The sequence below is a fragment of the Alosa pseudoharengus genome, unplaced genomic scaffold (assembly GCF_046254945.1).
Source record: "Alosa pseudoharengus isolate Yale_2024_CS ecotype anadromous, Long Island Sound unplaced genomic scaffold, YU_APseudo_1.1 YU_APseudo_1.1_scf_103, whole genome shotgun sequence".
Taxonomy (NCBI): Eukaryota; Metazoa; Chordata; class Actinopteri; order Clupeiformes; family Clupeidae; genus Alosa; species Alosa pseudoharengus.
In genome coordinates, this window is record NW_027468569.1 from 93,646 (window position 1) to 117,184 (window position 23,539).

At 44.2% G+C, this 23,539-nt stretch overlaps 1 protein-coding gene and 1 pseudogene across 1 annotated transcript in view; one reads left to right on the top strand and one right to left on the bottom strand.

The window, feature by feature from the left end:
• Positions 1-699: 699 nt before the first annotated feature.
• LOC143112783 (phenylalanine--tRNA ligase beta subunit-like) lies at positions 700-14,330 on the bottom strand (annotated as a pseudogene).
• A 7,183-nt stretch (positions 14,331-21,513) lies between these two features.
• The window catches only part of LOC143112770 (2-acylglycerol O-acyltransferase 1-like), an 8,311-nt gene continuing 6,285 nt past the window's right edge, over positions 21,514-23,539 (top strand). The window contains exon 1 of the mRNA XM_076275057.1: positions 21,514-21,525. Within this exon, the coding sequence (XP_076131172.1) occupies positions 21,514-21,525 (12 nt within the window). The remainder of the gene's footprint in view (positions 21,526-23,539) is intronic.

The following is a 23,539-nucleotide window of genomic DNA, read 5'->3' on the forward strand; positions in this document are numbered from 1 at the left end:
GCAGGACTTCAATCTGGCGATAATGATGTGCACTTGCGTGCGCACGCACACACACAATGAGGGCAGCAAGACTCAGTAATGGCTTCCAAGATGATGATAAGAAAACCCATTATTACAGCCTTAGGAAAGATGACAATTATGATGATTAACAAGTGTGTGTGTCCGTCGGTGTGTGTGTGTGTGTCAGTGTGTCTCTGTCTGTGTGTGTGGTGTATCCATAAAAAGGACAACAGCACATTGGTATAATGACCAAACTGCAGAAAAATAGCAGACGCTGAGGAGACACTGAGGAATAGCTGGGATTGGAGTGGGGAGAGGACGATGCCTCAGACAACGGTAGGCAGGTGCAGGCTCCAACCAGTGCATGGAAGAGCGGCTCTGAACCTCCAGACACTGAGTTAGTCCTGACTCGGCACTCTGGGATATGACTCAGACAGCCAGTCCACCAGGGGTGCTAATCTGGCCAATCTAAGCCTCTAACAACCCCTCACCCCCCTGACCAGCGACAGAAAATCTCTGTGTGTCTGGTGTGTGTGCGTGTATGTATGGCTTTGGGTCAGCCTTCTCACTTCTTTAGCTTCCACCTCCCCCATCTCCCCAGAGCCCCCAACTCTCTCCACGGTGGGTGATGTAGAACACCCCACCACCACCACCACCACCACCCAGCCAGCAAGCCTAGCCTTTGTATCCACACAATAGCTAGAGAATTCTGTCTCCTGGCAACAGATCCCACAGAGAATGCAGGGATGGCACTTAGAGAGGGGGGGGGGCAGAGGGGTGAGGGGAGAGAGAGAGAAAGAGAAAGAGAGAGAGAGAGAGAGAGAGAGCGGTAGAGAGATATACAGACAGGGAAAAAAAAAATGAGGGGGGTATATAGCTCCGATAGAAAGTCTGAAGCAGTGCAGGGGGAGAGATGGGCTAAGCAGAGATAAAGAAAGGCAGGCAGTAAAGAGAAAGGGCAAGGGAGGATGGGGTATCTATCATAATGCACTCTCAGCTGTTATTGGGGTGGGGTGGGGTGGGGTGGGGCTTCCAACAGTTTGGCCCCGTTAAGATCCACAGGCTACCAGCATTCCTAGAGAGCCTCAATGCTAAATAGGCTACTCGATGAAACCATATCAGCTGCAACTAGGGTTGGGTATCGTTTCAATTTGAACGATTCCGATTCCAATTCCGATTTCTTATTTCGATTCCGGTTCCTAACGATTCTCGATTCCGATTTTTTTTAAAGGCAGGGTCAAAAAAAGTTTAGGATATTTTAAATGAGCTAGCTAACCAACGGTCTTTCTCAGGGTATCTGCACATTTTCCAAGTGCAAATTTAAAGACTTTTAAGACCTTTTCAAGACATCTAAATGAAAATTAAGACTATACCACGGCAAAAAGATATATAAGACTGTTTAATGCAATAGTTTTTTTTCCCTACTAATTTTAACCCCCACCCCATTTTGGATGTCTACAGAAGTTACCAAAAATATTTTGGCGAAAGAAAATAATTGTGTGTGAATTACCTTCACAGCTATAAATGCCCAATTTTAGGGTCTGGACTGCTTGCTTTTGAAGCTGGCTGTACTGTACATATTTGGTTTTGCTTACTGCTGAGGCTGTTCTTCACCTGTGTCTGTAGTAGCCTAGGGCTACTTGCCAAAGACATGTGCACTGGACTGGATTCCCTTAAATATTTTTTTCAAAGTTAACTAAGCTATTTACATATTTTAATAAGCCTACTTTATATAATTTACTATGTGCATCTATTGTCCATATGCAGCACAGCAAATTAAAGTTAATCCACTACTTTACATTTTGCATACCAGTTGTATCTAAACCAACCAAAGCTTGACTGAAACATTGTAAAACCATTGACTTGTTTTAAATTAATTAAGAGACAGGTCCTCTTCGCATGATCCTGCTGAAAACTGCTGGTTTCATCAAGCACGCACGTTATGAACGCACGTATTTTTATGTAGCAGTCGCCGACATTCAAAGCATATGCGGTTATATTTCACAACTTTTGCTAAGTAGGCCTAGCCTACTGGGAAACGCTGGCAAGCAAGCTGCTGGCAGATATTACAGGTAGGCTATTATAACTTAAGACAGATATTTTCTTCCCTAGGCTAGGCCAGCAACACACGCTGGAAAGATGCAAACAGATCAACTTAACATACCGGTATACAGTATTTCCTCCTGATTGCGAAGAACTGCACATAATTTCACCAGCAGTCTTCGCGTCCATAGTTTGTGAAACGATGCTGCGTCCGAGCAAAGACTTTAGATGCCAAGCGCAACTCCAAAAAGGAGAACAAATAAACGTCCGGCTTGAGGCTGCGCCGGACGCCGGACAGGGCTTTTAAAATCCATATGTCCGGCCTAAATTCGAACATATGGCCAACCTATCGCTAACTGGCTTACCAACTCTTTCTCCCGCTCATTCTACCGTAGGCTCCCTCATTCCACGTAGGCTACCCTGTCTATCTCTCAGGCCTCAGCTACACCACGAAAACGCCAGGCATATTATTTTGTACATAGGCCTACTGTATTATTACCGTTTTCACACCTTTAACCAAACCCGTGAAAAACATCTTCACTCTGCAACCACTACACTTCCTCCCGTAGCCTAATAGCCTATCACGTATACAATTGCGTTTTAAATACACGAAACTGGATGGAGACATCACTCGCTCTCTTGCACTCGCTGGCGGTCCCATACGCACATTTAATACCTCTCTTTCGAAAATTCAGTTGTAGCCTATTTAAGACTTTTTAAGGATCCTCGGGAACCCTGCTTTCTGAATGAAATAGTCTGACCTTCTCCATGAATTTTAATTCTATTAACTATGCGCTTCTTCGTTGGTGTTCAGACGTTTCTTCTTCCTGTCGGCAGACTGGGAATCGAAAGTAGGAATCGAAATTTAAACTTTTGAACGATTCCGGGAAAATCGCAAAGATAGTCCCGGTTCCAACCAATACTCGATATTCGATACCCAAGCCTAACAGACACACACACACAGTCACAGACACACACATACACACACAGTCACACACACACACACACAGTCACAGACACACACACACAGTCACAGACACACACACACAGTCACAGACACACACACACAGTCACAGACACACACACACACACACACACACACACACACACACACAGTCACAGACACAGACACACACACACAGTCACACACACACACACACAGTCACACACACACACACACACACACCTCTCTTGTCATCCTTCAATACGATGTCGGAGATCTCAAACAGCTTGAGAGGGAGGGGCATCTTGCGATTGGCTGCCAAAGTCTTCAGTAACCCTGGCAACAGAGTGGTGCGCGCCACCTGCAGGACAGACATGGAACTACACTCAGTAAGTTCTGGGACACACACACACACACACACACACACACACACACACACACACACAGCTACTTCACACCACTGTGCAAAACTTAATAATTTCACGTCTAACACATTCTTTTAAGGATCCAACCGTAATGAAAGAGATCGACCATCATTATTGATCTTGAGCAAAGCTGCTCGATTATGCCAAAAATCATAATATGATTATTTTGGTCAATATTGAGATGATTATTCAACATTACACGGCTCTTCACAAGGCAAGTAGAACTTCTACCGTAAAATATATTCATGTAATTACCGCTGCAAACATATAATTACCGCTGTCAATGGCAACGGGTTTTGTGCTTCTGATACGTCTTTCATATCACTACGCAAGGACTGGAACTTCATTCAAAAGTGAAAGCAGACGGTTGATCAGCTGTGTTCTAAAGAATGTTTGATTCAAGTTCAGCGTGTGTTGTTGCGAACTATTTGTTTCACAGCAAATGCCACGATGAAGCGTAACAAATACGCTATAGTCTAGGCTATGTAGGCTAAGTCATATCGTGGGGAGTTTATTATTTCGTTTTGGCAAGTAGCCGTGTAGTAAGCGGGATAATGTATAGAACGCCGGTCATTACTGGGAAAATAAGTCCCTTCAGGGCGGGACAAGACCCCTCCACTGTGCGTCGGGGTCCGGCTCGCCCTGTCAGGACTTATTTTGTGTGTAAAGGGTACTGTGTGTGTGTGTATGTGTGTGTGTGTAAAGGGTACTGTGTGTGTGTGTGTGTGTGTAAAGGGTGCTGTGTGTGTGTGTGTAGAGGGTGCTGTGTGTGACAGTGTAAAGGGTGCTGTGTGTGTGTGTGTGTGTGTAAAGGGTGCTGTGTGTGTGTGTGTAGAGGGTGCTGTGTGTGACAGTGTAAAGGGTGCTGTGTGTGTGTGTGTGTGTAAAGGGTGCTGTGTGTGTGTAAAGGGTGCTGTGTGTGTGTACACCAAACACACTTTACACAACATGAAACAATACTTCAAACAAACACACAACATCGTTTATACGCCAGGGAGATGTGGCGGGTGACTGTGTGCGTATGGGTGCATGTACTGTATGTGTGTGTGCAACCGAGTGGAGTCTCTCCCTCTCTTGCATTTCAAGTGGCGCACCAAAACGTCTCTAAAGTCCGATATACAGTAGGGAGAAGGGGGAAAGTTCAACTTCTCACAGTGTGTATAAAGGGTCTCACCTGAAACTCAGCGGTCTTTGGGTTGGCGATGTGCACAGCCTTCACATCCTTTATCTTCTTCCCTAGCTTCTCTGCTATGTCCTCCTGTGAACACTACACACACACACACACACGCGCACGCGCACGCACACGCACACGCACACGCACACACACACACGCACACACGCGCACACACACAGGCGCACACACACGTGCACACGCACACACACACACACAGAAGTGTATGCTTGGGTCTATGTGAAATTTCTGTGTGTGAAGATGTGTGTAGGTGCATGTGTACATACAGTATGTCGGGGGGGGTGTGTGTGTGTGTGTGTTTCATCAGAGCAAATGTCATGTCTCAGTGAGTCTGGTAATATGTGTGTGTGTGGGTGAGCGTGCGCATATGTTTGGTGCTGGTGGTGGTGTGTGTGTGTGTGTGTGTGTGTGTGTGTGTGTGTGTGTGTGTGTGTGTGTGTGTGTGTGTGTGTGTGTGTGTGTGTGTGTGTTCTTACCAGAGCAAATTATTATGGCAATACGTGTGTGTAGGAGAGCGTGCGCATTATGTTGGGTGGTGTGTGTGTGTTTCTTACCAGAGCGAACGTCAGTGCCTCAGTGAAACCAGCAGCAGCCAAGTCAGTCCTAAGCAACTCTGTCAACTTATTCAACGGGAGCTAAAACACACACACACAAAGATAAGTAAGTATACAAAATCAGCAAGGAACTACACTGCACTGCTATGGTCAATTGGACCCTCTAATCTGATTAGCTGTGCTATGTAGGTTTTGGGCGTGGTTATTAAGCCTCTCTCACCTGATTGGCTACTGTGTAGGTTTTGGGCGTGGTGCGGATGATGTTGTTGAAGCCGTAGGCGATGGCGGCGTCCTCCATGATGTCACAGGCGTGGATGACATCAGAGCGCGTGGGCGGAACCTCCACCCTGATCGATCTCGTCGCCCTGGCCGGTGACCTCCGACCTCAAGCACATGCGTGTCAGCAACGCAGCGATACTCTCTGCAGACTCTCTTTGGACGGGAAGAGAGACATCAGTGTGTGTGTGTGTGTGTGTGTGTGTGTGTGTGTGTGTGTGTGTGTGTGTGTGTGTGTGGGGTTCGAAATTAGCAACCACCAAGTGCCAATGGGAATTACATGTTTGTATTGGCCGTTGAATAATGGCAGGTACTGTGACACTTTGGCTGCTTATCAACTGCGAGAATAGGCTACTTCAGTCTGTCACGCTAAACTGGCTTGCCATATCAACTCCGCTACTTCAGTCTATCACGCTAAACTGGCTTGCCATATCAACTCCGCTACTTCAGTCTGTCACGCTAAACTGGCTTGCCATATCAACTCCGTTACTTCAGTCGGTCACGCTAAACTGGCTTGCCATATCAACTCCGCTACTTCAGTCTGTCACGCTAAACTGGCTTGCCATATCAACTCCGATTCGCATCAGTGTTCTGTTCGCCTAATGTTGACATGAGGACAATACATTTTAGTCTTAGTCATTACTCACATGCATCTGCTGAGAAACGAAGTACATCGCCACACAATGCAAACATTTCAGATATTGTTTAGAAATGTAGGCTATTACTTCCTCACTTTCACTTTTAATGATGGCCAACTAACTACTGACGTAATGATATGAGACGGAATTTATAGCTGAAAAATAAGCTGTTGCCGATGTCATATTTTTGCAGTGGTCATTAGTAACGATCCTTGGTTACCTTGGTTACTGACCAAGACAGAGCAACGCGGCACCGTGTATATACAGCTCTGGAGCAACGGAATTCGTTCGCTCTGCTTCAACACCGATTACAGGCTACAAAACTATTGGACCTCCAAACATTGGGAAGGCCCGTTCAATTGAATTGGGAAGGCCCGTTCATTTGGACATTGGGAACATTGGGAAGGCCCGTTCATTTGGACATTGAGAAGGCCCGTTCATTTGAACATTGAGAAGGCCCGTTCATTTGGACATTGAGCTGGGGCTAATGATAGGCCACTTTCAGAACAGTTAAGAAAAGTAACGTTAAGTTTTGGCTGGTAAAAAATATTTTTGGCCGGCCACTTTGGCTAGTAGGCCAAAAAGTTAATGTGTGTGTTGTGTGTGTGTGTGTGTGTTTGCATGACTCACTTGATGCCCACTCTGCGGTTGACAAAGTCTCCTGAGAGAGTCTCCGTCCTGTAGACCAGCTCCTGGGGACCCCACACACAATCAGTAAGAACTCGCACGCACGCACGCACGCACGCACGAACACCTGCTCCCTTTAGTGGACGACACGGTGGTCTGTTGAGGTTGTAAAACGGCCCCGACGCGAAGCGGAAAGCTAAGGTTCATCAGAATCCTGGGCCAGTCATTAGTTCTAAATGGATGGTTGCTACGGCCAAAGGCCAGTCGTTAGTTCCATCTCTCCCGTTGTCAAGCGGGCATATCCCAGGATTCTGATGAACCTTAGCTTTCCGCTTCGCAATTTCTGTTAACAGACCACCATGTCGTCCATTATCCCTTACATAACTGCCCCCCATAGTATGGCATTATAACTGCCCCATAGTATGGTATTATAACTGCCCCATAGTATGGCATTATAACTGCCCCACAGTATGGCATTATAACTGCCCCATAGAATGGCATTGTAACTAGTAGTGCAGATGAGTGCTGAATGCAATGATACGTACAGGGTACACACAACACCGCCCATCAGGATACAACACTTCAGCCTCCTCCACCCTACAGGGAGAAGGGGGGAAGAGAGAGAGAGAGAGAGAGATCAGAGGACAGTCAAAGTATTTGAGTTGCTGTATTTGTGTGTACTACAGTGTGCATTGTGTGCAGTGTGCAGTGTGTGCAGTGTGCAGTGTGTGCAGTGTGTGTGTGTGTGTGTGTGTGTGTGCAGTGTGTGCAGTGTGTGCAGTGTGTGTGTGTGTGTGTGTGTGTGTGCAGTGTGTGCAGTGTGTGTGTGCAGTGTGTGTGCAGTGTGTGTGCAGTGTGTGTGTGTGCAGTGTGTGCAGTGTGTGCAGTGTGTGCAGTGTGTGTGTGTGTGTGTGTGTGTGTGCAGTGTGTGTGTGTGTGTGTGTGTGCAGTGTGTGCAGTGTGTGCAGTGTGTGTGTGTGTGTGTGTGTGCAGTGTGTGCAGTGTGTGTGTGTGTGTGTGTGTGTGTGCAGTGTGTGCAGTGTGTGTGTGCAGTGTGTGTGCAGTGTGTGTGCAGTGTGTGTGTGCAGTGTGTGTGCAGTGTGTGTGCAGTGTGTGTGTGTGCAGTGTGTGCAGTGTGTGCAGTGTGTGTGTGTGTGTGTGTGTGTGTGTGTGTGGTGTGTGTGTGTGTGTGTGCAGTGTGTGCAGTGTGTGTGTGTGTGTGTGTGTGCAGTGTGTGCAGTGTGTGCAGTGTGTGTGTGTGTGTGTGTGTGTGTGTGTGCAGTGTGTGCAGTGTGTGTGCAGTGTGTGCAGTGTGTGTGCAGTGTGTGTGCAGTGTGTGTGCAGTGTGTGTGTGTGCAGTGTGTGTGTGTGTGTGTGCAGTGTGTGCAGTGTGTGCAGTGTGTGCGTGTGTGTGTGCAGTGTGTGTGTGTGTGTGTGTGCAGTGTGTGTGTGTGTGTGTGTGTGCAGTGTGTGCAGTGTGTGTGCAGTGTGTGTGCAGAGTGTGTGTGTGCAGTGTGTGTGTGTGTGTGTGTGCAGTGTGTGCAGTGTGTGTGTGTGCAGTGTGTGCAGTGTGTGTGTGTGCAGTGTGTGCAGTGTGTGTGCAGTGTGTGTGTGTGTGTGCAGTGTGTGCAGTGTGTGTGTGTGCAGTGTGTGTGTGTGCAGTGTGTGTGTGTGTGTGTGCAGTGTGTGTGTGTGTGCAGTGTGTGTGTGTGTGCAGTGTGTGTGTGTGTGTGTGTGTGTGCAGTGTGTGTGTGCAGTGTGTGCGTGTGCAGTGTGTGCAGTGTGTGTGTGTGCAGTGTGTGCAGTGTGTGTGTGTGTGTGCAGTGTGTGTGTGTGTGTGTGTGCAGTGTGTGTGTGTGCAGTGTGTGTGTGTGTGTGCAGTGTGTGCGGTGTGTGCAGTGTGTGTGTGTGTGTGTGTGTGTGTGTGTGTGTGTGTGTGTGTGTGCAGTGTGTGTGTGTGCAGTGTGTGCGGTGTGTGTGTGTGTGTGTGCAGTGTGTGCAGTGTGTGTGTGTGTGTGTGTGTGTGTGTGTGTGTGTGTGTGCAGTGTGTGTGTGTGTGTGCAGTGTGTGTGTGTGTGTGTGCAGTGTGTGTGTGTGTGCAGTGTGTGTGTGCAGTGTGTGTGTGCAGTGTGTGTGTGTGCGCAGTGTGTGTGTGTGCAGTGTGTGCAGTGTGTGCAGTGTGTGTGTGTGTGTGTGCAGTGTGTGTGTGTGTGTGTGTGTGTGCAGTGTGTGTGTGCAGTGTGTGTGTGTGCAAAACACATTTCTTACGTGAAGGGCTCCGCACAGTACTCGCTAAACATGGTCACCATCATGTCCAGCACAATCTTTGCCTGTAAAAGTGTCACACACACACACACACACACACACACACACACACACACACACACACACACACACACACTAATATGGTTAATGACAGGAGTACATTTTACATAGGACTGTAAAGCCAGTGTGTGTGTGTATGTGTGTGTTAGAGCTTAGATCGGGCCCAAAAAATCAAGCCCGACCCTACCTGTGCACATTGTGCCCGAGCCTGACCCAACACATTAACTGTAATTATGAGCCCCAGCCCGATTTAAACCCAACATTTTTTAAATATGTGGGCCATTATAATAACTGACGTTCTCAACTACAATTCCGAGCTGTTTGAGCTACAGAAATCCGTTTAGAATTATATTAATGAATAATGCAACGGAGGATGAAGAATGTTTGTTTATTCAGAATGGAATGGATCGCAAATGAATCCGAATGTAGAAACGTAAGCACTTACAACGTAAAATTATGTCCCTGCAGCAAAACTCAAGGCATTTCTCTGTGAGGGCTTGCCTCGCTCTCAGGTGTATGCTTGGAGAAGTGACAAAAGAGGACATTGAAGGCTGGCTATCATTATTTCTGCCATGGCAAGCCTGCTTCATGTTCATCTTAAAGTCTTTTTGCTGTCATAGAGGTGAACATCGTGCGCACTTAATGCAAAGTGCATAGCATACCTGACAAATGCATAGGTTACCTCCGACTTTTCTCCAAACTTGCTCCAAGTTATTTCTCCTGTTTTTATTTCTTTCTTTACATCTTCAAGCTTTACGTTGCACTGAAGCTACACAATACAGCACAGCAGGTGTGATGCGTGAGCTACACAATACAGCACAGCAGGCCCGGTGTGATGCGTGAGCTACACAATACAGCACAGCAGGTGTGATGCGTGACCTGTGTTGCGCAGATGACATCACAAATGACATTTTGTAACTCTGAGCCAACTTTGTACACACTTGTTACTTTGGCCTACTTTGTAAAATATATAATATTATTTCTGACTATGGCATAGCTTTACCTCCCCACCCAAGTAGGCTAATAAATAAAAATAAAAAAAAATAATAAAAAAAAAATGCTTGATTAATGACCCGGCCCGGCCCGAGGATAGAGCTGGAAATATCGGCCCGGCCCGCGGGTCAAGTGTGTCAAGTTCGGGCTCGGGCAGAGAATCTAAACTCTAGTGTGTGTGTGTGTGTGTGTGTGTGTGTGTGTGTGTGTGTGCGTGCATGTGTGTGTGAGTATGAGCATACTTACCTTTGTGAGATCTGTAGCTGTGCACTCAATGAAAACATTTTTTGTGTTGAGAGAGATTTTTGAATGGTTCCCTGCAGACAAACAGAGAGAGAGAGAGGAGAGAGGGAGACCTTAAAGCTACTGACTGACTAACAAATGCTTCTGTATAAATGTGTGTGTATGTTACCGTTGATGATCGGGGGCATGGATAGCACCACTCCGTTGCTGTCGTAGATCACTGGGTATAGAGGCTCATCCTCGATGATGTGCAGGTAGTGACGCAGGTGACTATCCGTCTGTTCCACAAAAACATTAACCGTTACCGTGGCAATGTCTACAATAACAAAGACTGCTGCTAGGGCAACCCCTCCCTGTAGCCATGTCAAAGAAATCATATTGATCAATCAATTAGAGCCCAAGTTACAAAGAGCTGATGTGTCTATTGGCCAATCGTGGCTAATCAGACCCTCCCCCTGTGTGTTATGGCCAATAGGAGCAGACCTTGTAGAGGCCCATGAGCTGATTGGCTGTGTACTCGCTGCTCTGGTTGAGGGGTGTGAAGCGGATGTCGTTGGGTGCTTTGGCCGTGTATGTGAACGGACCACTGATGGTGTCCAGGTCATGGGTTCCTATGGCAACTAGGGTCCTCTTCCTGGAAGGACAGGAACAAAAAGAAAACATCAGCTGATACACAGCAATATCAGAAGCCAATCAGGACACAGACAGCAATATCACCAGCCAAACAGGACACAGACAGCAATATCAGCAGCCAATCAAAACCCACACACAATATCAGAAGCCAATCAGGACACAGTATGAGTTTTAGGGCTTGAAAATGACCAAACCAGACACAAACCAAACCAGTTGCGCCACCATTTTCTAGCACTTCTTAGCCTGTCGGTTCTGTGTAGGAGAACCCAGTAAAAGCTTATTAGCCTGTCTGTTCTGTGTAGGAGAACCCAGTAAGCGCTTGTTAGCCTGTTTACAGCATGTTCAGGAGCTTCAGGCTAGATTATGACCTGTAGATGTTCAGGTGGAGTTTCTAGAGCCTGGCCACGATTAATGTAATGGCCCAACTCGAGGGGCGGCACCAAGCGTGCATTTGAAAATCTCACTGCACGCAATTAGATAAGACTATACGACCAATGTTTACTGACTGATTCCGGACTTTGACACAATTGCGACTGTCATCCGTTTAGCTTGCCTTTGGCCCGCCTATATCAGATACACCGATGTGATTGGCTCCCCGCGATACAAGTGGCAAAAGTAACGTGCATCATTACTCATTGCCAGAGTGTCTCGCAGAGACAATTCAAATTGTGCTCTTGCGAGAACTCTGGATTTTCCAGGGTAAGAGCCTAGAACATTATCTGCAGGAGTTTTTCTAGATGTTCAGAGACTAGAACCTGACCTGCAGACGTTCTGGTGGAGTTTCTCCTGCAGTTCGATGAAGCTGTCGTAGCGTTCCTGGGTGAAACTGATGTTCCTCAACACTGCAGCCACTGCATGAGGCCTCACTGCTGCCGTCTAGACACACATATTTACACACACACACATATATATTATATTTACACATCCTTGCATGCACCCGCACACACACACAAACACACACATTTACACATCCTCGCATGCACACACACACACACATTTACACATCCTCGCATGCACACACACATATACATCATTGCATGCGCGCACACACACACACACACGCATATTTACACATCCTCGCATGCGCACACACAAACACACACTTACAAATCATCGCACGCACACACACACATATTTATACGTCCTTGCACGGGCACAGAAACACACACACCTATTTACACACATCAGTACCACAAAAACACACTACTGACAGATATTCTCTCTCTCTCACACACACACACTGACCTCTTTTGTAATGATGAGCTTCTGAGCTTCCCCACCAGAGGCTTTCACACGCTTGTACCGAGGAGCCTCAATCCTGTTCAAGAACGCACACACGCACGCACGCACACACGCACACACACACCTGTAAACATGGGTGCTCAAACATAAGTAGAAAAAACACATCCAAATACATGTGCGCACACACACACACACACACGCGCTCACCTCTGCTTGAACACCTGCAGGCCTCGCACTAGTCCTTCGAGGCAGAGCAGGTCGTATCGGTTGGCGGGGACGTCGATCTTGTAGAGCACCACGTCGGACGCCCCCGATGCCTTCTCCCCACCCTGCTCACGGCTGATTATGTCCCGCTCCGACGTCTGACAACACCAGCGCCATGACAACCGTTAGCACAATCCACAACAACCACCTCAAACATAGCAAACCATCACCGAACGCAAACAGTCCCAATACACAACAAGCACACCAGCTACAACCACCTCAAATACAGCAAACCATCACCGAACGCAAACCATCCCAATACACAACAAGCACACCAGCTACAACCACGTCAAATACAGCAAACCATCACCGAACGCAAACCATCCCAATACACAATAAGCACACCAGCTACAACACAACATATCTCACACACACACACAGTCCAACATCTACACCACATCATCATAAAACACCAGTTTCAACGCCGCACAGACACATCCCATAATAACCTCATTAAAAGCACACACACAACTCTGCATAACATTCACACAATCACACGTGAGGTTCACTGTAGTGATGCAAAGCCAGACAGCTCTCTAATTTACCCCTATAGGCCTCTGCTCTCTAATTTACCCCTAAAGGCCTCTGCTCTCTAATTAAATGCCTTCCTTTCCTCTAAGACCACTGTAGCCCTGGCTTACCCTGCTACTACAGCTAGGGCGGTGCCATACTGCATTACGTATTTGCCCATACCGTAACGTGATGAATAACGTTCCAAATTGAGAGAAACTATTAAGATGGATTACAATATAAGTTAACATTATGCAATTATATATTATTTGATAAAATCAATAATTATTTTATAAACTAAATTATTATAATGATTATGAATACACATTTGTATTCCACCATCTCCCCTCAGCATATCGCTTGTTTTTTGTCACATCGCAACACTTTGTCCTCATTACATCATAACCATCACTTTACACAGTGCAGCAATTTAACACAGGATGCTTCATTTGTGATCAAAACATATCAATCACAGAAGCACAGCTATTTCACTCGGTATGGTGCAGCAGCACCTCACAGTTTCAGTGATAAACCACAACATGGGCAGAAAACATTACACACAAACACAAACATGGTGAAGAAGTAGGCTACACTTTATATCAGCACAATTATACTTACAATCTCATCCAACTCCAGTCCAAACTCAAAACACAGCTCGTCAAACTCCTCATCGCCTAGAACAGGCAGCAAGAATGATTAGTAAACATGACTTTCATTTAGTTTATGATAAATGATGAAAAAGCTAAAACTGGTGTATTGAATCCGAATATTGTATTTGACAGGCGCATTATGATTACGTCACAGACTCAAAGCAAATCAAATAATACAACAGAATAAAGAAACAAAGGCTTGTCCCAACATACTCTATTTATTTAAAGATAATTTAAATAAATCATCCTGATTTCAACGCATCTTAAAACTACAGTTGACTTTAATCATGTGAATTCAGCCCAACGGAAGTAGCGTCTGACATGATGCAATCGGTGTCTAGTGAGCATCTGGCTACACGTATCTGGGCATCCTCGTAGAAACAAAATAATGACATACACTGCTGTCTCCATACATATCCGGTTCCAAGATCATTATGAAGTTCTACAACAAACCCCAAGCAGAAATAAAAGGTGTCTCTATGGATACAAACAATGGCTTTGCCTATTGGAAACTGACACGCAACCATAACCTTATGTCGTGCTAGCATGCTTGCTTGCTGACTATCTTGCATTTCTCCTGTTCTATAAAAAGTCGTTTCTACACTAAACATGTCAAATGTAGATGTCTACGACAGTAGGCATGTTAGTAGTGGAGTTTTCTTACTGTAAGTTTTCCCCAAAGCCTGAAAGAGAAGGTCCCTTTTCACGCTGACAGTCGGCATGATGTCCACCTCAAATCGAATAATCCGTGTGGAAAAGGACCTCCGTTAGCCGGTTGTAGGTGTCCACAGTGAACGCCTGATTATTTTAGCTTCAACGTTTTAACTTTTATCTCCACTCCCCCTCCGTTTCCAGATTTTACGTTTTTTCTGTAATGTGAATGTTCAGTAGTTTGTACAAAATCTAAAAAGGAAACTTTTTCAAAACTTTTCTCCAAGATTGAAATGATGTCAAAATGGTTCTAAACATAATAGGCCTATATACGGTTCTAAATTGGCAAATATTTTAACTGGTAGGCCTAGGCTACCAATATATCAACATCTATCTACATGCTTAACAGAACTGTGGCGCACTGTGATTACTGTAAATAGCCAGAGTGGGGCGACAAGGCGTTACTGTAAGTTATTATCCGAATCAGAATTAGTTTTTATTGGCCAAGTATACTTAGGCTACATATACATGGAATTTGACTTCGGTAGGTGTTAAACTCTCTATACATTCAACAAATAGACATGTAGTAGTAACACCTAGACATGTAGTAGCAGGGCTGCCAACTTTTCAAAAAACCTTGGAGTGAGATTTGGTGGGGCCAACCAAAATTTTGCTGCATACATTTTTGTTTGGCTCATTCAGCATTATACCGTACAGTAAAAAAAACGTACATCAGTGGTTCTCAGGTGTAGGGACCAGGCATGGACGGATTATGTGCTATGTATTAAGGGCTCCCCACTAATTGTCGCATATGTGGAAGGGGGGTTTGGGGGTACTCCCCCAGAAATTTTTGAATTTGTTTAATGTGATTTCCTGTATTCTGGTGCATTTTGGGGATGGGCAATACTAAATTCAATCAGATTCATAGCCTACATCCTGATGTGTTGATATTGAGGCAATGATTCCATGCAAAGGCTTGGGCTTCAGGGCCCCCTGACACCTTGGGCCCCTGGGTCTGGGCCCGGAAGGCCCATGCAGTAATCCATCCCTGGGACCAGGGTCCCACATGAACATTGGTATCAAAGGGATCTAGCCTACTTGAGGCATTGTGAAAGTTGATGGGACATTTCAGCGGGGGGTATGGGGGTCCTCCCCCAGAATTTTTTTTTTGGACTAGATGCAATTTCCTCAATTCTGGTACATTTTAACAGGTTATTTACATACTTCTATATAACAAAATAAAGCCAGCCTACGAAATTAATAAAAAGTAAATCATGCATAATTTAAAAATAACTCAATAGGCTACTTGGCTACGCAATAAGGTTTCCATTACAGCACCGCGGACGTTCAATGAACGCATGAAAGCGGATGGTTTGTTTAAAATCCCGACACTCTTTCAACTACATGGAACGCAACAGTGATCATCAAATACCTTCCCAGATTTCAGTGCCCATCAGTCCCAACATTTAACAATATAATCAAACAGTCCAAAAGTAAATTAAATATCAAACTAAACCGAAAATGTCATGCTTTTGAAGGCCTACCAGTATGCCGCTCCAAGAAATGCATGTCTCAAAATAAAACTCGCATAAGAAATAAAGGGCTGTCTCGAATACAATCCTGCCCCTAAAGGCCTGTACTTTGTCTTAAGACCCCGGCCATAATTTGAGGATTTACAGTATCTAAGTAGACAAACTGGCTTCAGATATCCAACAGAGTGAATAGAGATTGTGCAGTCTTAGCTGTGGTTAGTAACGTGATGCTGTTAATGGGGAGTTTTACATAGCCTAGCGTAAACCTATAGGTTATTATTTATTTGGCGTACCTATAAGGCTTTTTACCTTATCAAAAGTGAGGGGGACGACTGATCTCTTCAACACTGCGGGGGATTTGGCGCTTGTCACTGTGTGTGTGACAGAAGCGGAATGGGAGAATGCGTGTAACAAAAAAAAAAAAAGTTTATGAGCGATTTACGCGCAAGTGGGAGAATCCAATGAAAATGACAATGAAGCACTAAACAGATGCTGAAAACAGCACTGGTATTTCACACGGCAAAAGTGGGGGTGGGGGGTCCAAACTAACAATTTTAAAAAGCTATTTTGCACTTCAGAATTATAACCATGCACACACAGGTGGAATAGTTATGGTGATATTGCAATAAGTTCACAACATATGCTACATTTCACAGTTCAGAAATGTTCAAAAATGTGTGTACATTTCAGCACTCCATGAAATTATGCAGAAGTGGTCACCTGTGTTATTCAGCTAGTTTATTTAAGATAATATATTGGTCATTGTAATGGCCATAGCCTACATGCTATTCCTTTTTCAGGATGTACCCATATCTGCATGATGTGAATGTTTGCATATGGCTTATGTCAGGCTTTATATCAATATTTGTGTCTCGTTATTTTCTTCATATTTTTGCATTAATGTCACAAGGAAGCATGCCAATATATATTCATTTATCTGTAATGGGATTGGCTGGAACCTGACAATATAAGAACCATGATAGTGGGATAATCTATGGCTGAGCAATTTACAAAAATGTATGTAGGCCTACTGACAAATAGTTTACATTAGAATACATTATAATTTCGCCCCAATGAGGCTATGTAGAAATGTGTTGCAATTTCAAAACCGGATTACTCAGGGACCACTTATTGCACAGAGGCATGCTTTATATCCTCGTATTCGGTAGGTTTGCTGTTTATTGTGAAATAGGGTTTTCCAGGGTTAGTGAAATATTAAACCGAGAGTAATGGGTAAATGCAAATATGATTAGCCTAAATTGCACGTCGGTTCAATGTTAATTCTCTCGCGAACCATTTATCACAGCAACTTGTCGCCAATATCATTGGAAAGCTTAGATTCCGCACGTTCACGTGATGTGTGATATCATGTATAGGTTTAGTTTAGTTGAACCTCATCTGCCAGGTATTTGACCTACCAGGTTGACACTTCAGCGTGAAAAATACTCAATAATACTCAAAGCATACCTGAAGCCGGGGAAATGCGGGGGGGATGCGCCTGGGATGGCTTCTGAAGTAGCATCGCAAATGAGAGAAAATTTAGAAAATTCCACAGACAGGGGGTGCTCTTGAACCCTCTCACCGTCTCTGAAAGCATAACCGTGGCTCAACAGGTAGCCTAGATCTATAGATAGGCTAAACTCATTTTTCAGGCATCTGACCGACCGGGTTGACACTTCAGCTAGCGTGAGAAATCGGGGGTGTGGCGTGTGAGCGTGTGAAACTAATCAAATGCGTGTGTCTCACGGCCAATGCGTGAGAGTTGGCACCTATGTAGTAGTAAAACATTCAATAGACTAGTAATTAAGAGGCACATACTGTACAATATAGACAACAATATATATATATATATATATATCTGGGTGATTCTCCAACTATGGTACTTTTTGGACCTGGACATTTGAAACATTGAAACATTTGTAATTAAAATATTACTGGCATAATTTGTTTCCCCAGTATGCCTAGATACCTACCCTGAAGTTGGCTGTGCTGATTTTTATGGAATAATATGTATTTTTTGACATTTTTCCAGACATTGCAAAAGCAATGGTCATTTCCACAACCGAACAAAAACAAGCCAACCTGTCTTTATCACTACCATGGAGACAGATGTGGAAAAGACGGTTGTGGAAATGACATTTTCCCACTTTCCCTCTAATATCTCATGTTTGACAAGCCTGTTAGTGTTAGTTTTAGAGTTAGCATTAAATAATCTCAAATTACACCTAATGAATATATATATATATATATATATATATATATATATATTTAATATATATATAGGCACATATCAACGTATTAAAGGGACACCAGGCAACGTTTTCGTGTTAATTACTCATCTTCGTAAGTCGGTAAATGACTCATTACAGGGCGAATGAAGACTCTCTCGCCCGCCCCTACTGCCTGTAGGAAGAATATCCCGCTTGCAAGTTCAGTGTATCGTATCCGGCGACCGAAGCAGTTTCAGTTTCCATCCTGCATCCACAGCACAGAGGGAGGCTAACGAAACGCTAGCGATTGTTGCAAACGTGTGTATAATGGCAGAGCCGGCGAAGAAGCAGCGAAAACCCTTGACGGAAGATGCAAAGAAAAAAAAAAAGAGCTTCAGACCGAGCGAGGGGGAGTTTCGTAGAGAAAAAGCATCAGGCTTGCCTGGTGTCCCTTAAACATAATATACAAAATACAAATAAGGCATAGTATGAAGACAAGTACACATGGAGTGGATATAAAGTGCACAAGTAATAGTGCAAATGTATGCATGCAATGTGTGCAAGGTGCATATGTAATGTAATGTGAAGGATAAGTGGGTGAATGGCCAAAGAGGGGATGACCCATTTAACTGCAGTTCAGTACAGTGATGGCAGTTCAGTACAGCGATGGCAGTTCAGTACAGTGATGGCAGAGGGAAAGAAGCTGTTCTTGTGTCTGGTTGTTTCCGTGCGCAGGGATCTGTAGCGCCTGCCAGCGGGGAGGAGGTTAACCCTTATAAGGTGTTTGGGTCTGTGGGACCCGTTTTCAGTTTTTAGCTTAATAAAAATGATACAAATAATTATTTTTTTAAACTAAGATTCATTGGCCTTGGCTGATTTTCTATGAGGAACATGAATCAGAAAACATTTTCAATGAACCCCCCCTGCATACCCCCCCTTCACATTTATATTACACACAGGATGTTCGGGTCCACTGGACCCGGAACTAGTTAAAGAGGGTGCGTGCAGGGTGTGTGTGCAGGGTGTGTGGGGTCTTTGGTGATGTTCTCTGCCCACTTCCTGGTCCTACTAGAGTACAAGTCCTGGAGGGGGGGCAGAGGGGGCACCAATGATTTTTTCAGATGTCCGAATTATGCGTTGTAATCTGCTGAGCCTTTTTAATCTGCGTTTGCCCTGTTTTGTGGCGGCCCCAAACCAAACGGTGATGGATGTGCAGAGGATGGATTCAGTGGCAGCAGTGTAGAAGATGCCTGCAGCTCATGTGGCAGCAGTGTAGAAGATGCCAGCTCATGTAGTAGCAGTGTAGAAGATGCCTGCAGCTCATGTAGTAGCAGTGTAGAAGATGCCTGCAGCTCATGTGGTAGCAGTGTAGAAGATGCCAGCACTTGTGGTTATTCTTTTTATTTTGCGCCCTATCTGAAACATACCTTGTGTGTTGTCACAGTGCCCCACATGCAAGGGTTTATGTTGAAGCTTTCAAGCTATTCAACAGATTCAAATCTAACTTTTCAATTTTATTTCCGTTGGATAGGCAAAGATATAGGCCTAAGTACATTCTTTTTATTTGTATTGGATAGGCAAAGATATAGGCCTATGTACATTACAGTAATCTTATTTTCGTTGGATATAAGATATAGGCCTAAGTACATTAATCTTATTTTCGTTGGACATAAGATATAGGCCTAAGTACATTCATTAGCGCATTGGCCAGCACAGTGCAGTTCAGTGTAAAAACTCCTCTTGCTGGAGTCGGAATAGTTGAGCTCGACTTTAAACGCCAACACCCTTGGAGCTGTGATTACAGTTTTTCTCAAATCATCATTAACATTTGCACAACAGTACATTTCTCAAAATAATTGATGCAAACTGCACCACATAGTGGATTACATGCAAAAGTGTGTTTCTTGCTTAAAATGCTCAGTTTATGTCTCAAAAGCAAGTATTTATACCAATGAAATTGTCAGTGCAATCAAAATGTCAAGTCCTTACGCCATTGTTTATGTCAAGATAGTCAAACTGCTTTGTCATGTTGTCAATGCGCAAGGCAGCACTATTTTCTTTGTGGCATAGCTATTTCAAAACTATAAAGTTGGAGATTATCGTGTGTGGAGGGAGGTGATTGCAACATAGGCGTAGCCACGGACGGGCCTGGACGGGCCTAGGCCCGCCTACCTGCAGTCTTGCTCGTCCGTCCGGGCTTTCCATCGTTTACGTTCACCATCTATCCACCTAATCCACCTAATCTAATCCACCCGGCGGTGTCGTGTAAACGGCCTTTAAAAAGGCATGCAAGTCAGCACTCCGCTGAGAGCTCAAGAATCAGTCAAATCGCGAACCGAGGAGGTCTCTCTCTCTCTTTCTCTCTCTCTAATCGCGAACCGAGGAGGTCTCTCTCTATCTCTCTCCAACAAAGTTTTCATTTTTGCAATAGGCTTGCCTATATGGCCAATCTGTTTCAATTTGATGTGATGACCCACCGAAGCTACAGGCGTATATCTGTGATCGAAAGCGTTCAATAAATTACACTTTTTCATGTCATAAAAGTTACATGCCTATGCAGTGTTCGAATTACCCCGTCGTTTCCGGGGGGGCCCACTTTGGGTGAAATCTATGACATTATGAAATTCAGCCTAATAACAAAGGCTACTGTCGATTCAACATCCAATAGATTATAATAAGCAGGCTAGCCAGTTTATTAAAATGAAATATATGACATTATGAAATTCAGCCTAATAACAAAGGCTATTGCCAAAAATGAATTTGAGCAGAGCTAATTGTCAAATATTTTACGTGCACAACTGAACGTCGCACAACTGAAAAAACTGAAAGTTAACACAAAACAGCTGTCTTTATCACATCTCGGCTACTGGAGATAGTCCCAAAGTGGCCCATTGGTAGGCATTTTTTCCCGTTTTCCACGCAGTTGATGGACGATGCCCAGCCTTGAGCCATGATTTCACGAATGGCTAGGGTTGAACTGGACCAGGGGAGACGCATTGATGCTCAGAAAAAGAAGCGCATTTAAGCTGCGCTGCCTTAAACGATTTCTGGCTTTGTCATCAATGTCATTAAGCGCAGAGAATCCTCTCTCGCATTCTGCCGATGTAGGCTAGGTAAAAACGTGTTGCCTGCGATGACGAGTTTCTTCAGGCAGGACCCTTCCCTTGCCCCTTGCATTTTAAAGTCCCGATAGCCTACTCCTCGACATAGCCTACATTCCTTTTAACTTTTTCCACTGCTGCTAATTGCTCAATCGCTAACAACGCTCTAGCAAAATTAACTAGATGTACCGCAGAGCGGTACAAAATATGACCGCCGCCCAGTCCAGCACATTTTTTCCACAAAAATAAATCACGCTGAAAGGCCTATATGATTCTAACTGTCTCACTAAATTGCATTATCCACACTCAATTCTCACTGATATCTGCTAGACAACAAGTACCAAAACATGATTAGTTCATAGATTTCACATGTAAAATTAATTTTATACAACCCCACCTCCATCTTGCCTGTTCATAATTCTGAGAAATTCTTGAATTGTGTGCATGTACATGTTTATGTTATGCGTGTGTGTGTGTGTGTGTGTGTGTGTGTGTGTGTGTGTGTGTGTGCGTGCTTGTGCGTATGTGCCTGTGCATGCAAGCGTACATATGTCTACTGTGTGAGTATGTGTCATACGTATGATTACTGTGAATGTATGTGTGTGTGTGTGTGTGTGTGTATCTGTTTGTGCACATGTGTGCACATGAAATGGGTTAACATGACCCCTGGAGGCAAACATACGGAAAAAAATGGTCATCCTAGGCCCTACAGTTCTCAAGATATTCACAGAGAACTGTGTCTGCCCTACCCTTCTTTCGGGGGGTCCAGTCCAGCGGGGGGGGCTACAGATCGATCAAAACGAAAAACGATGGTTCCATGCTATCCATGTGGGGTTACATGCCCACCAAGTTTCGTGTACCCCGGTCTTTCAGTGTCCCGGGAATCATTGACAGAAATTTGGGCATGCGAAAAATAAAAAAAATAAAATAAATCTGACTAAACCTATATGACGCTTCGCTGCGCGGCGGTCATAATAACAACTCGATTCAGAGGAGGGTGAGATCGGACAGGACAGGGGGCTATTATGCAGAGCAGTGCCCCTGCATTCTGGGGGTGAAATACACATTGCAACCAACGGGGAAAATAGATTATCATAGTTAGGGGTTGGCAACTTGACAATGAATGAGTGGGCCCCCTCTGACAGTGATTTGGAGCAGAACTAGTAGTGCCCTGGCCAGAACTAAGGGGGCTGGGCACTACCGGGCCCTATGGTAATTCGAACACTGTGCCTATGATAACTCAATTAACGCGCTGAAGCTGCATGCATTGTTTTGCGCCGTTTAAAATGCTTCTGCGTAATTGTCAGCTGTGTGATGAAATGCGTTCATATTCCACTTTTTATGTCTTAAACGTAGCATGCCTAGGAAAAGTCTTTGCAGTAGGATTGTCCAATGGTCAATCTGATGCTTCAATTTGTGTTTTATGTGACACGCTGATGCTGGGTTCATGCAGTTTTGCGCAAGAAAATGTTTAGCCGACTACGTCATTTGTCAGCTATGATGAAATTCGTTCAATAAGTTCCACTTTTCATGTTATGAATGTACCATGCCTATAATGCCTATGTACCATGCCTAAGGCTTTGCACTTGTCCAATATGGTCAATCTGTGTTGTCTCAATTGTGTTTCATTTGACGCATGGAAGAAACATTCTTGCATTTTTGCTTCGGTTGAAAATGTTTCTGCGTAATTTGTCGGCTGTGATCAAATGCGTTCAATAAATTCCAATGTTATGTCATACATACTGTATAACATGCCTATGATTAATAATGTTTGTATGGATCTAATCTAGGCCTCTCTTATGTTCAATCAAATTGGCTTTTCCCACCTGTTTTTTTCTGTGCCCACCGATTTGAACATTTCTGGCTAAGCCACTGGATTGCAAGAGAGTGAATATGTTTTTACAATTGACATTGCGACAGTATAAAGAAAACAAAGGCTTTTACAGCATTGTGCAAATGAAAAATGACCAATACAATAAAACACCCCTTGGTCAAGCACCACTGTATCTTTCTAGCCTATACATTCTGACGTAGACAGAATGTATAGGCTAGACAGGCTATGACAACTAGTAATCTAATGACAGTTATAGTCAACACTTTTGCATATAAAGACTCAAGCGATGAAATAAGGGCAATTTGTTTTATGGGGTACTACTATTCAGCGTGGAGTCAGTATGACATTAGCAACTGAGAATGTAAAAAACAGCAGGCATGTGTACAAAATTAATGGCATTGCTGTATGTTCTCAAGGGAGAGAGTGATATAAGGATGTGGGCAAGTTGTCAAGATGATATGGAGTTTGAACAAGCAGTTTTGAGAATTTCAATTCTGATCTGAGTGATGTGCCACATCAATTGAGAAAATCTGTAATAGGTTTGATTATTTCCTAGTACCTTCAATTTCGATTATTTTTATTTAGAACATATTTTAAATATTGTTATAAATTCTCTTTTCTAATTTGAAAAGGTTATTGCCACCATGCTGTAT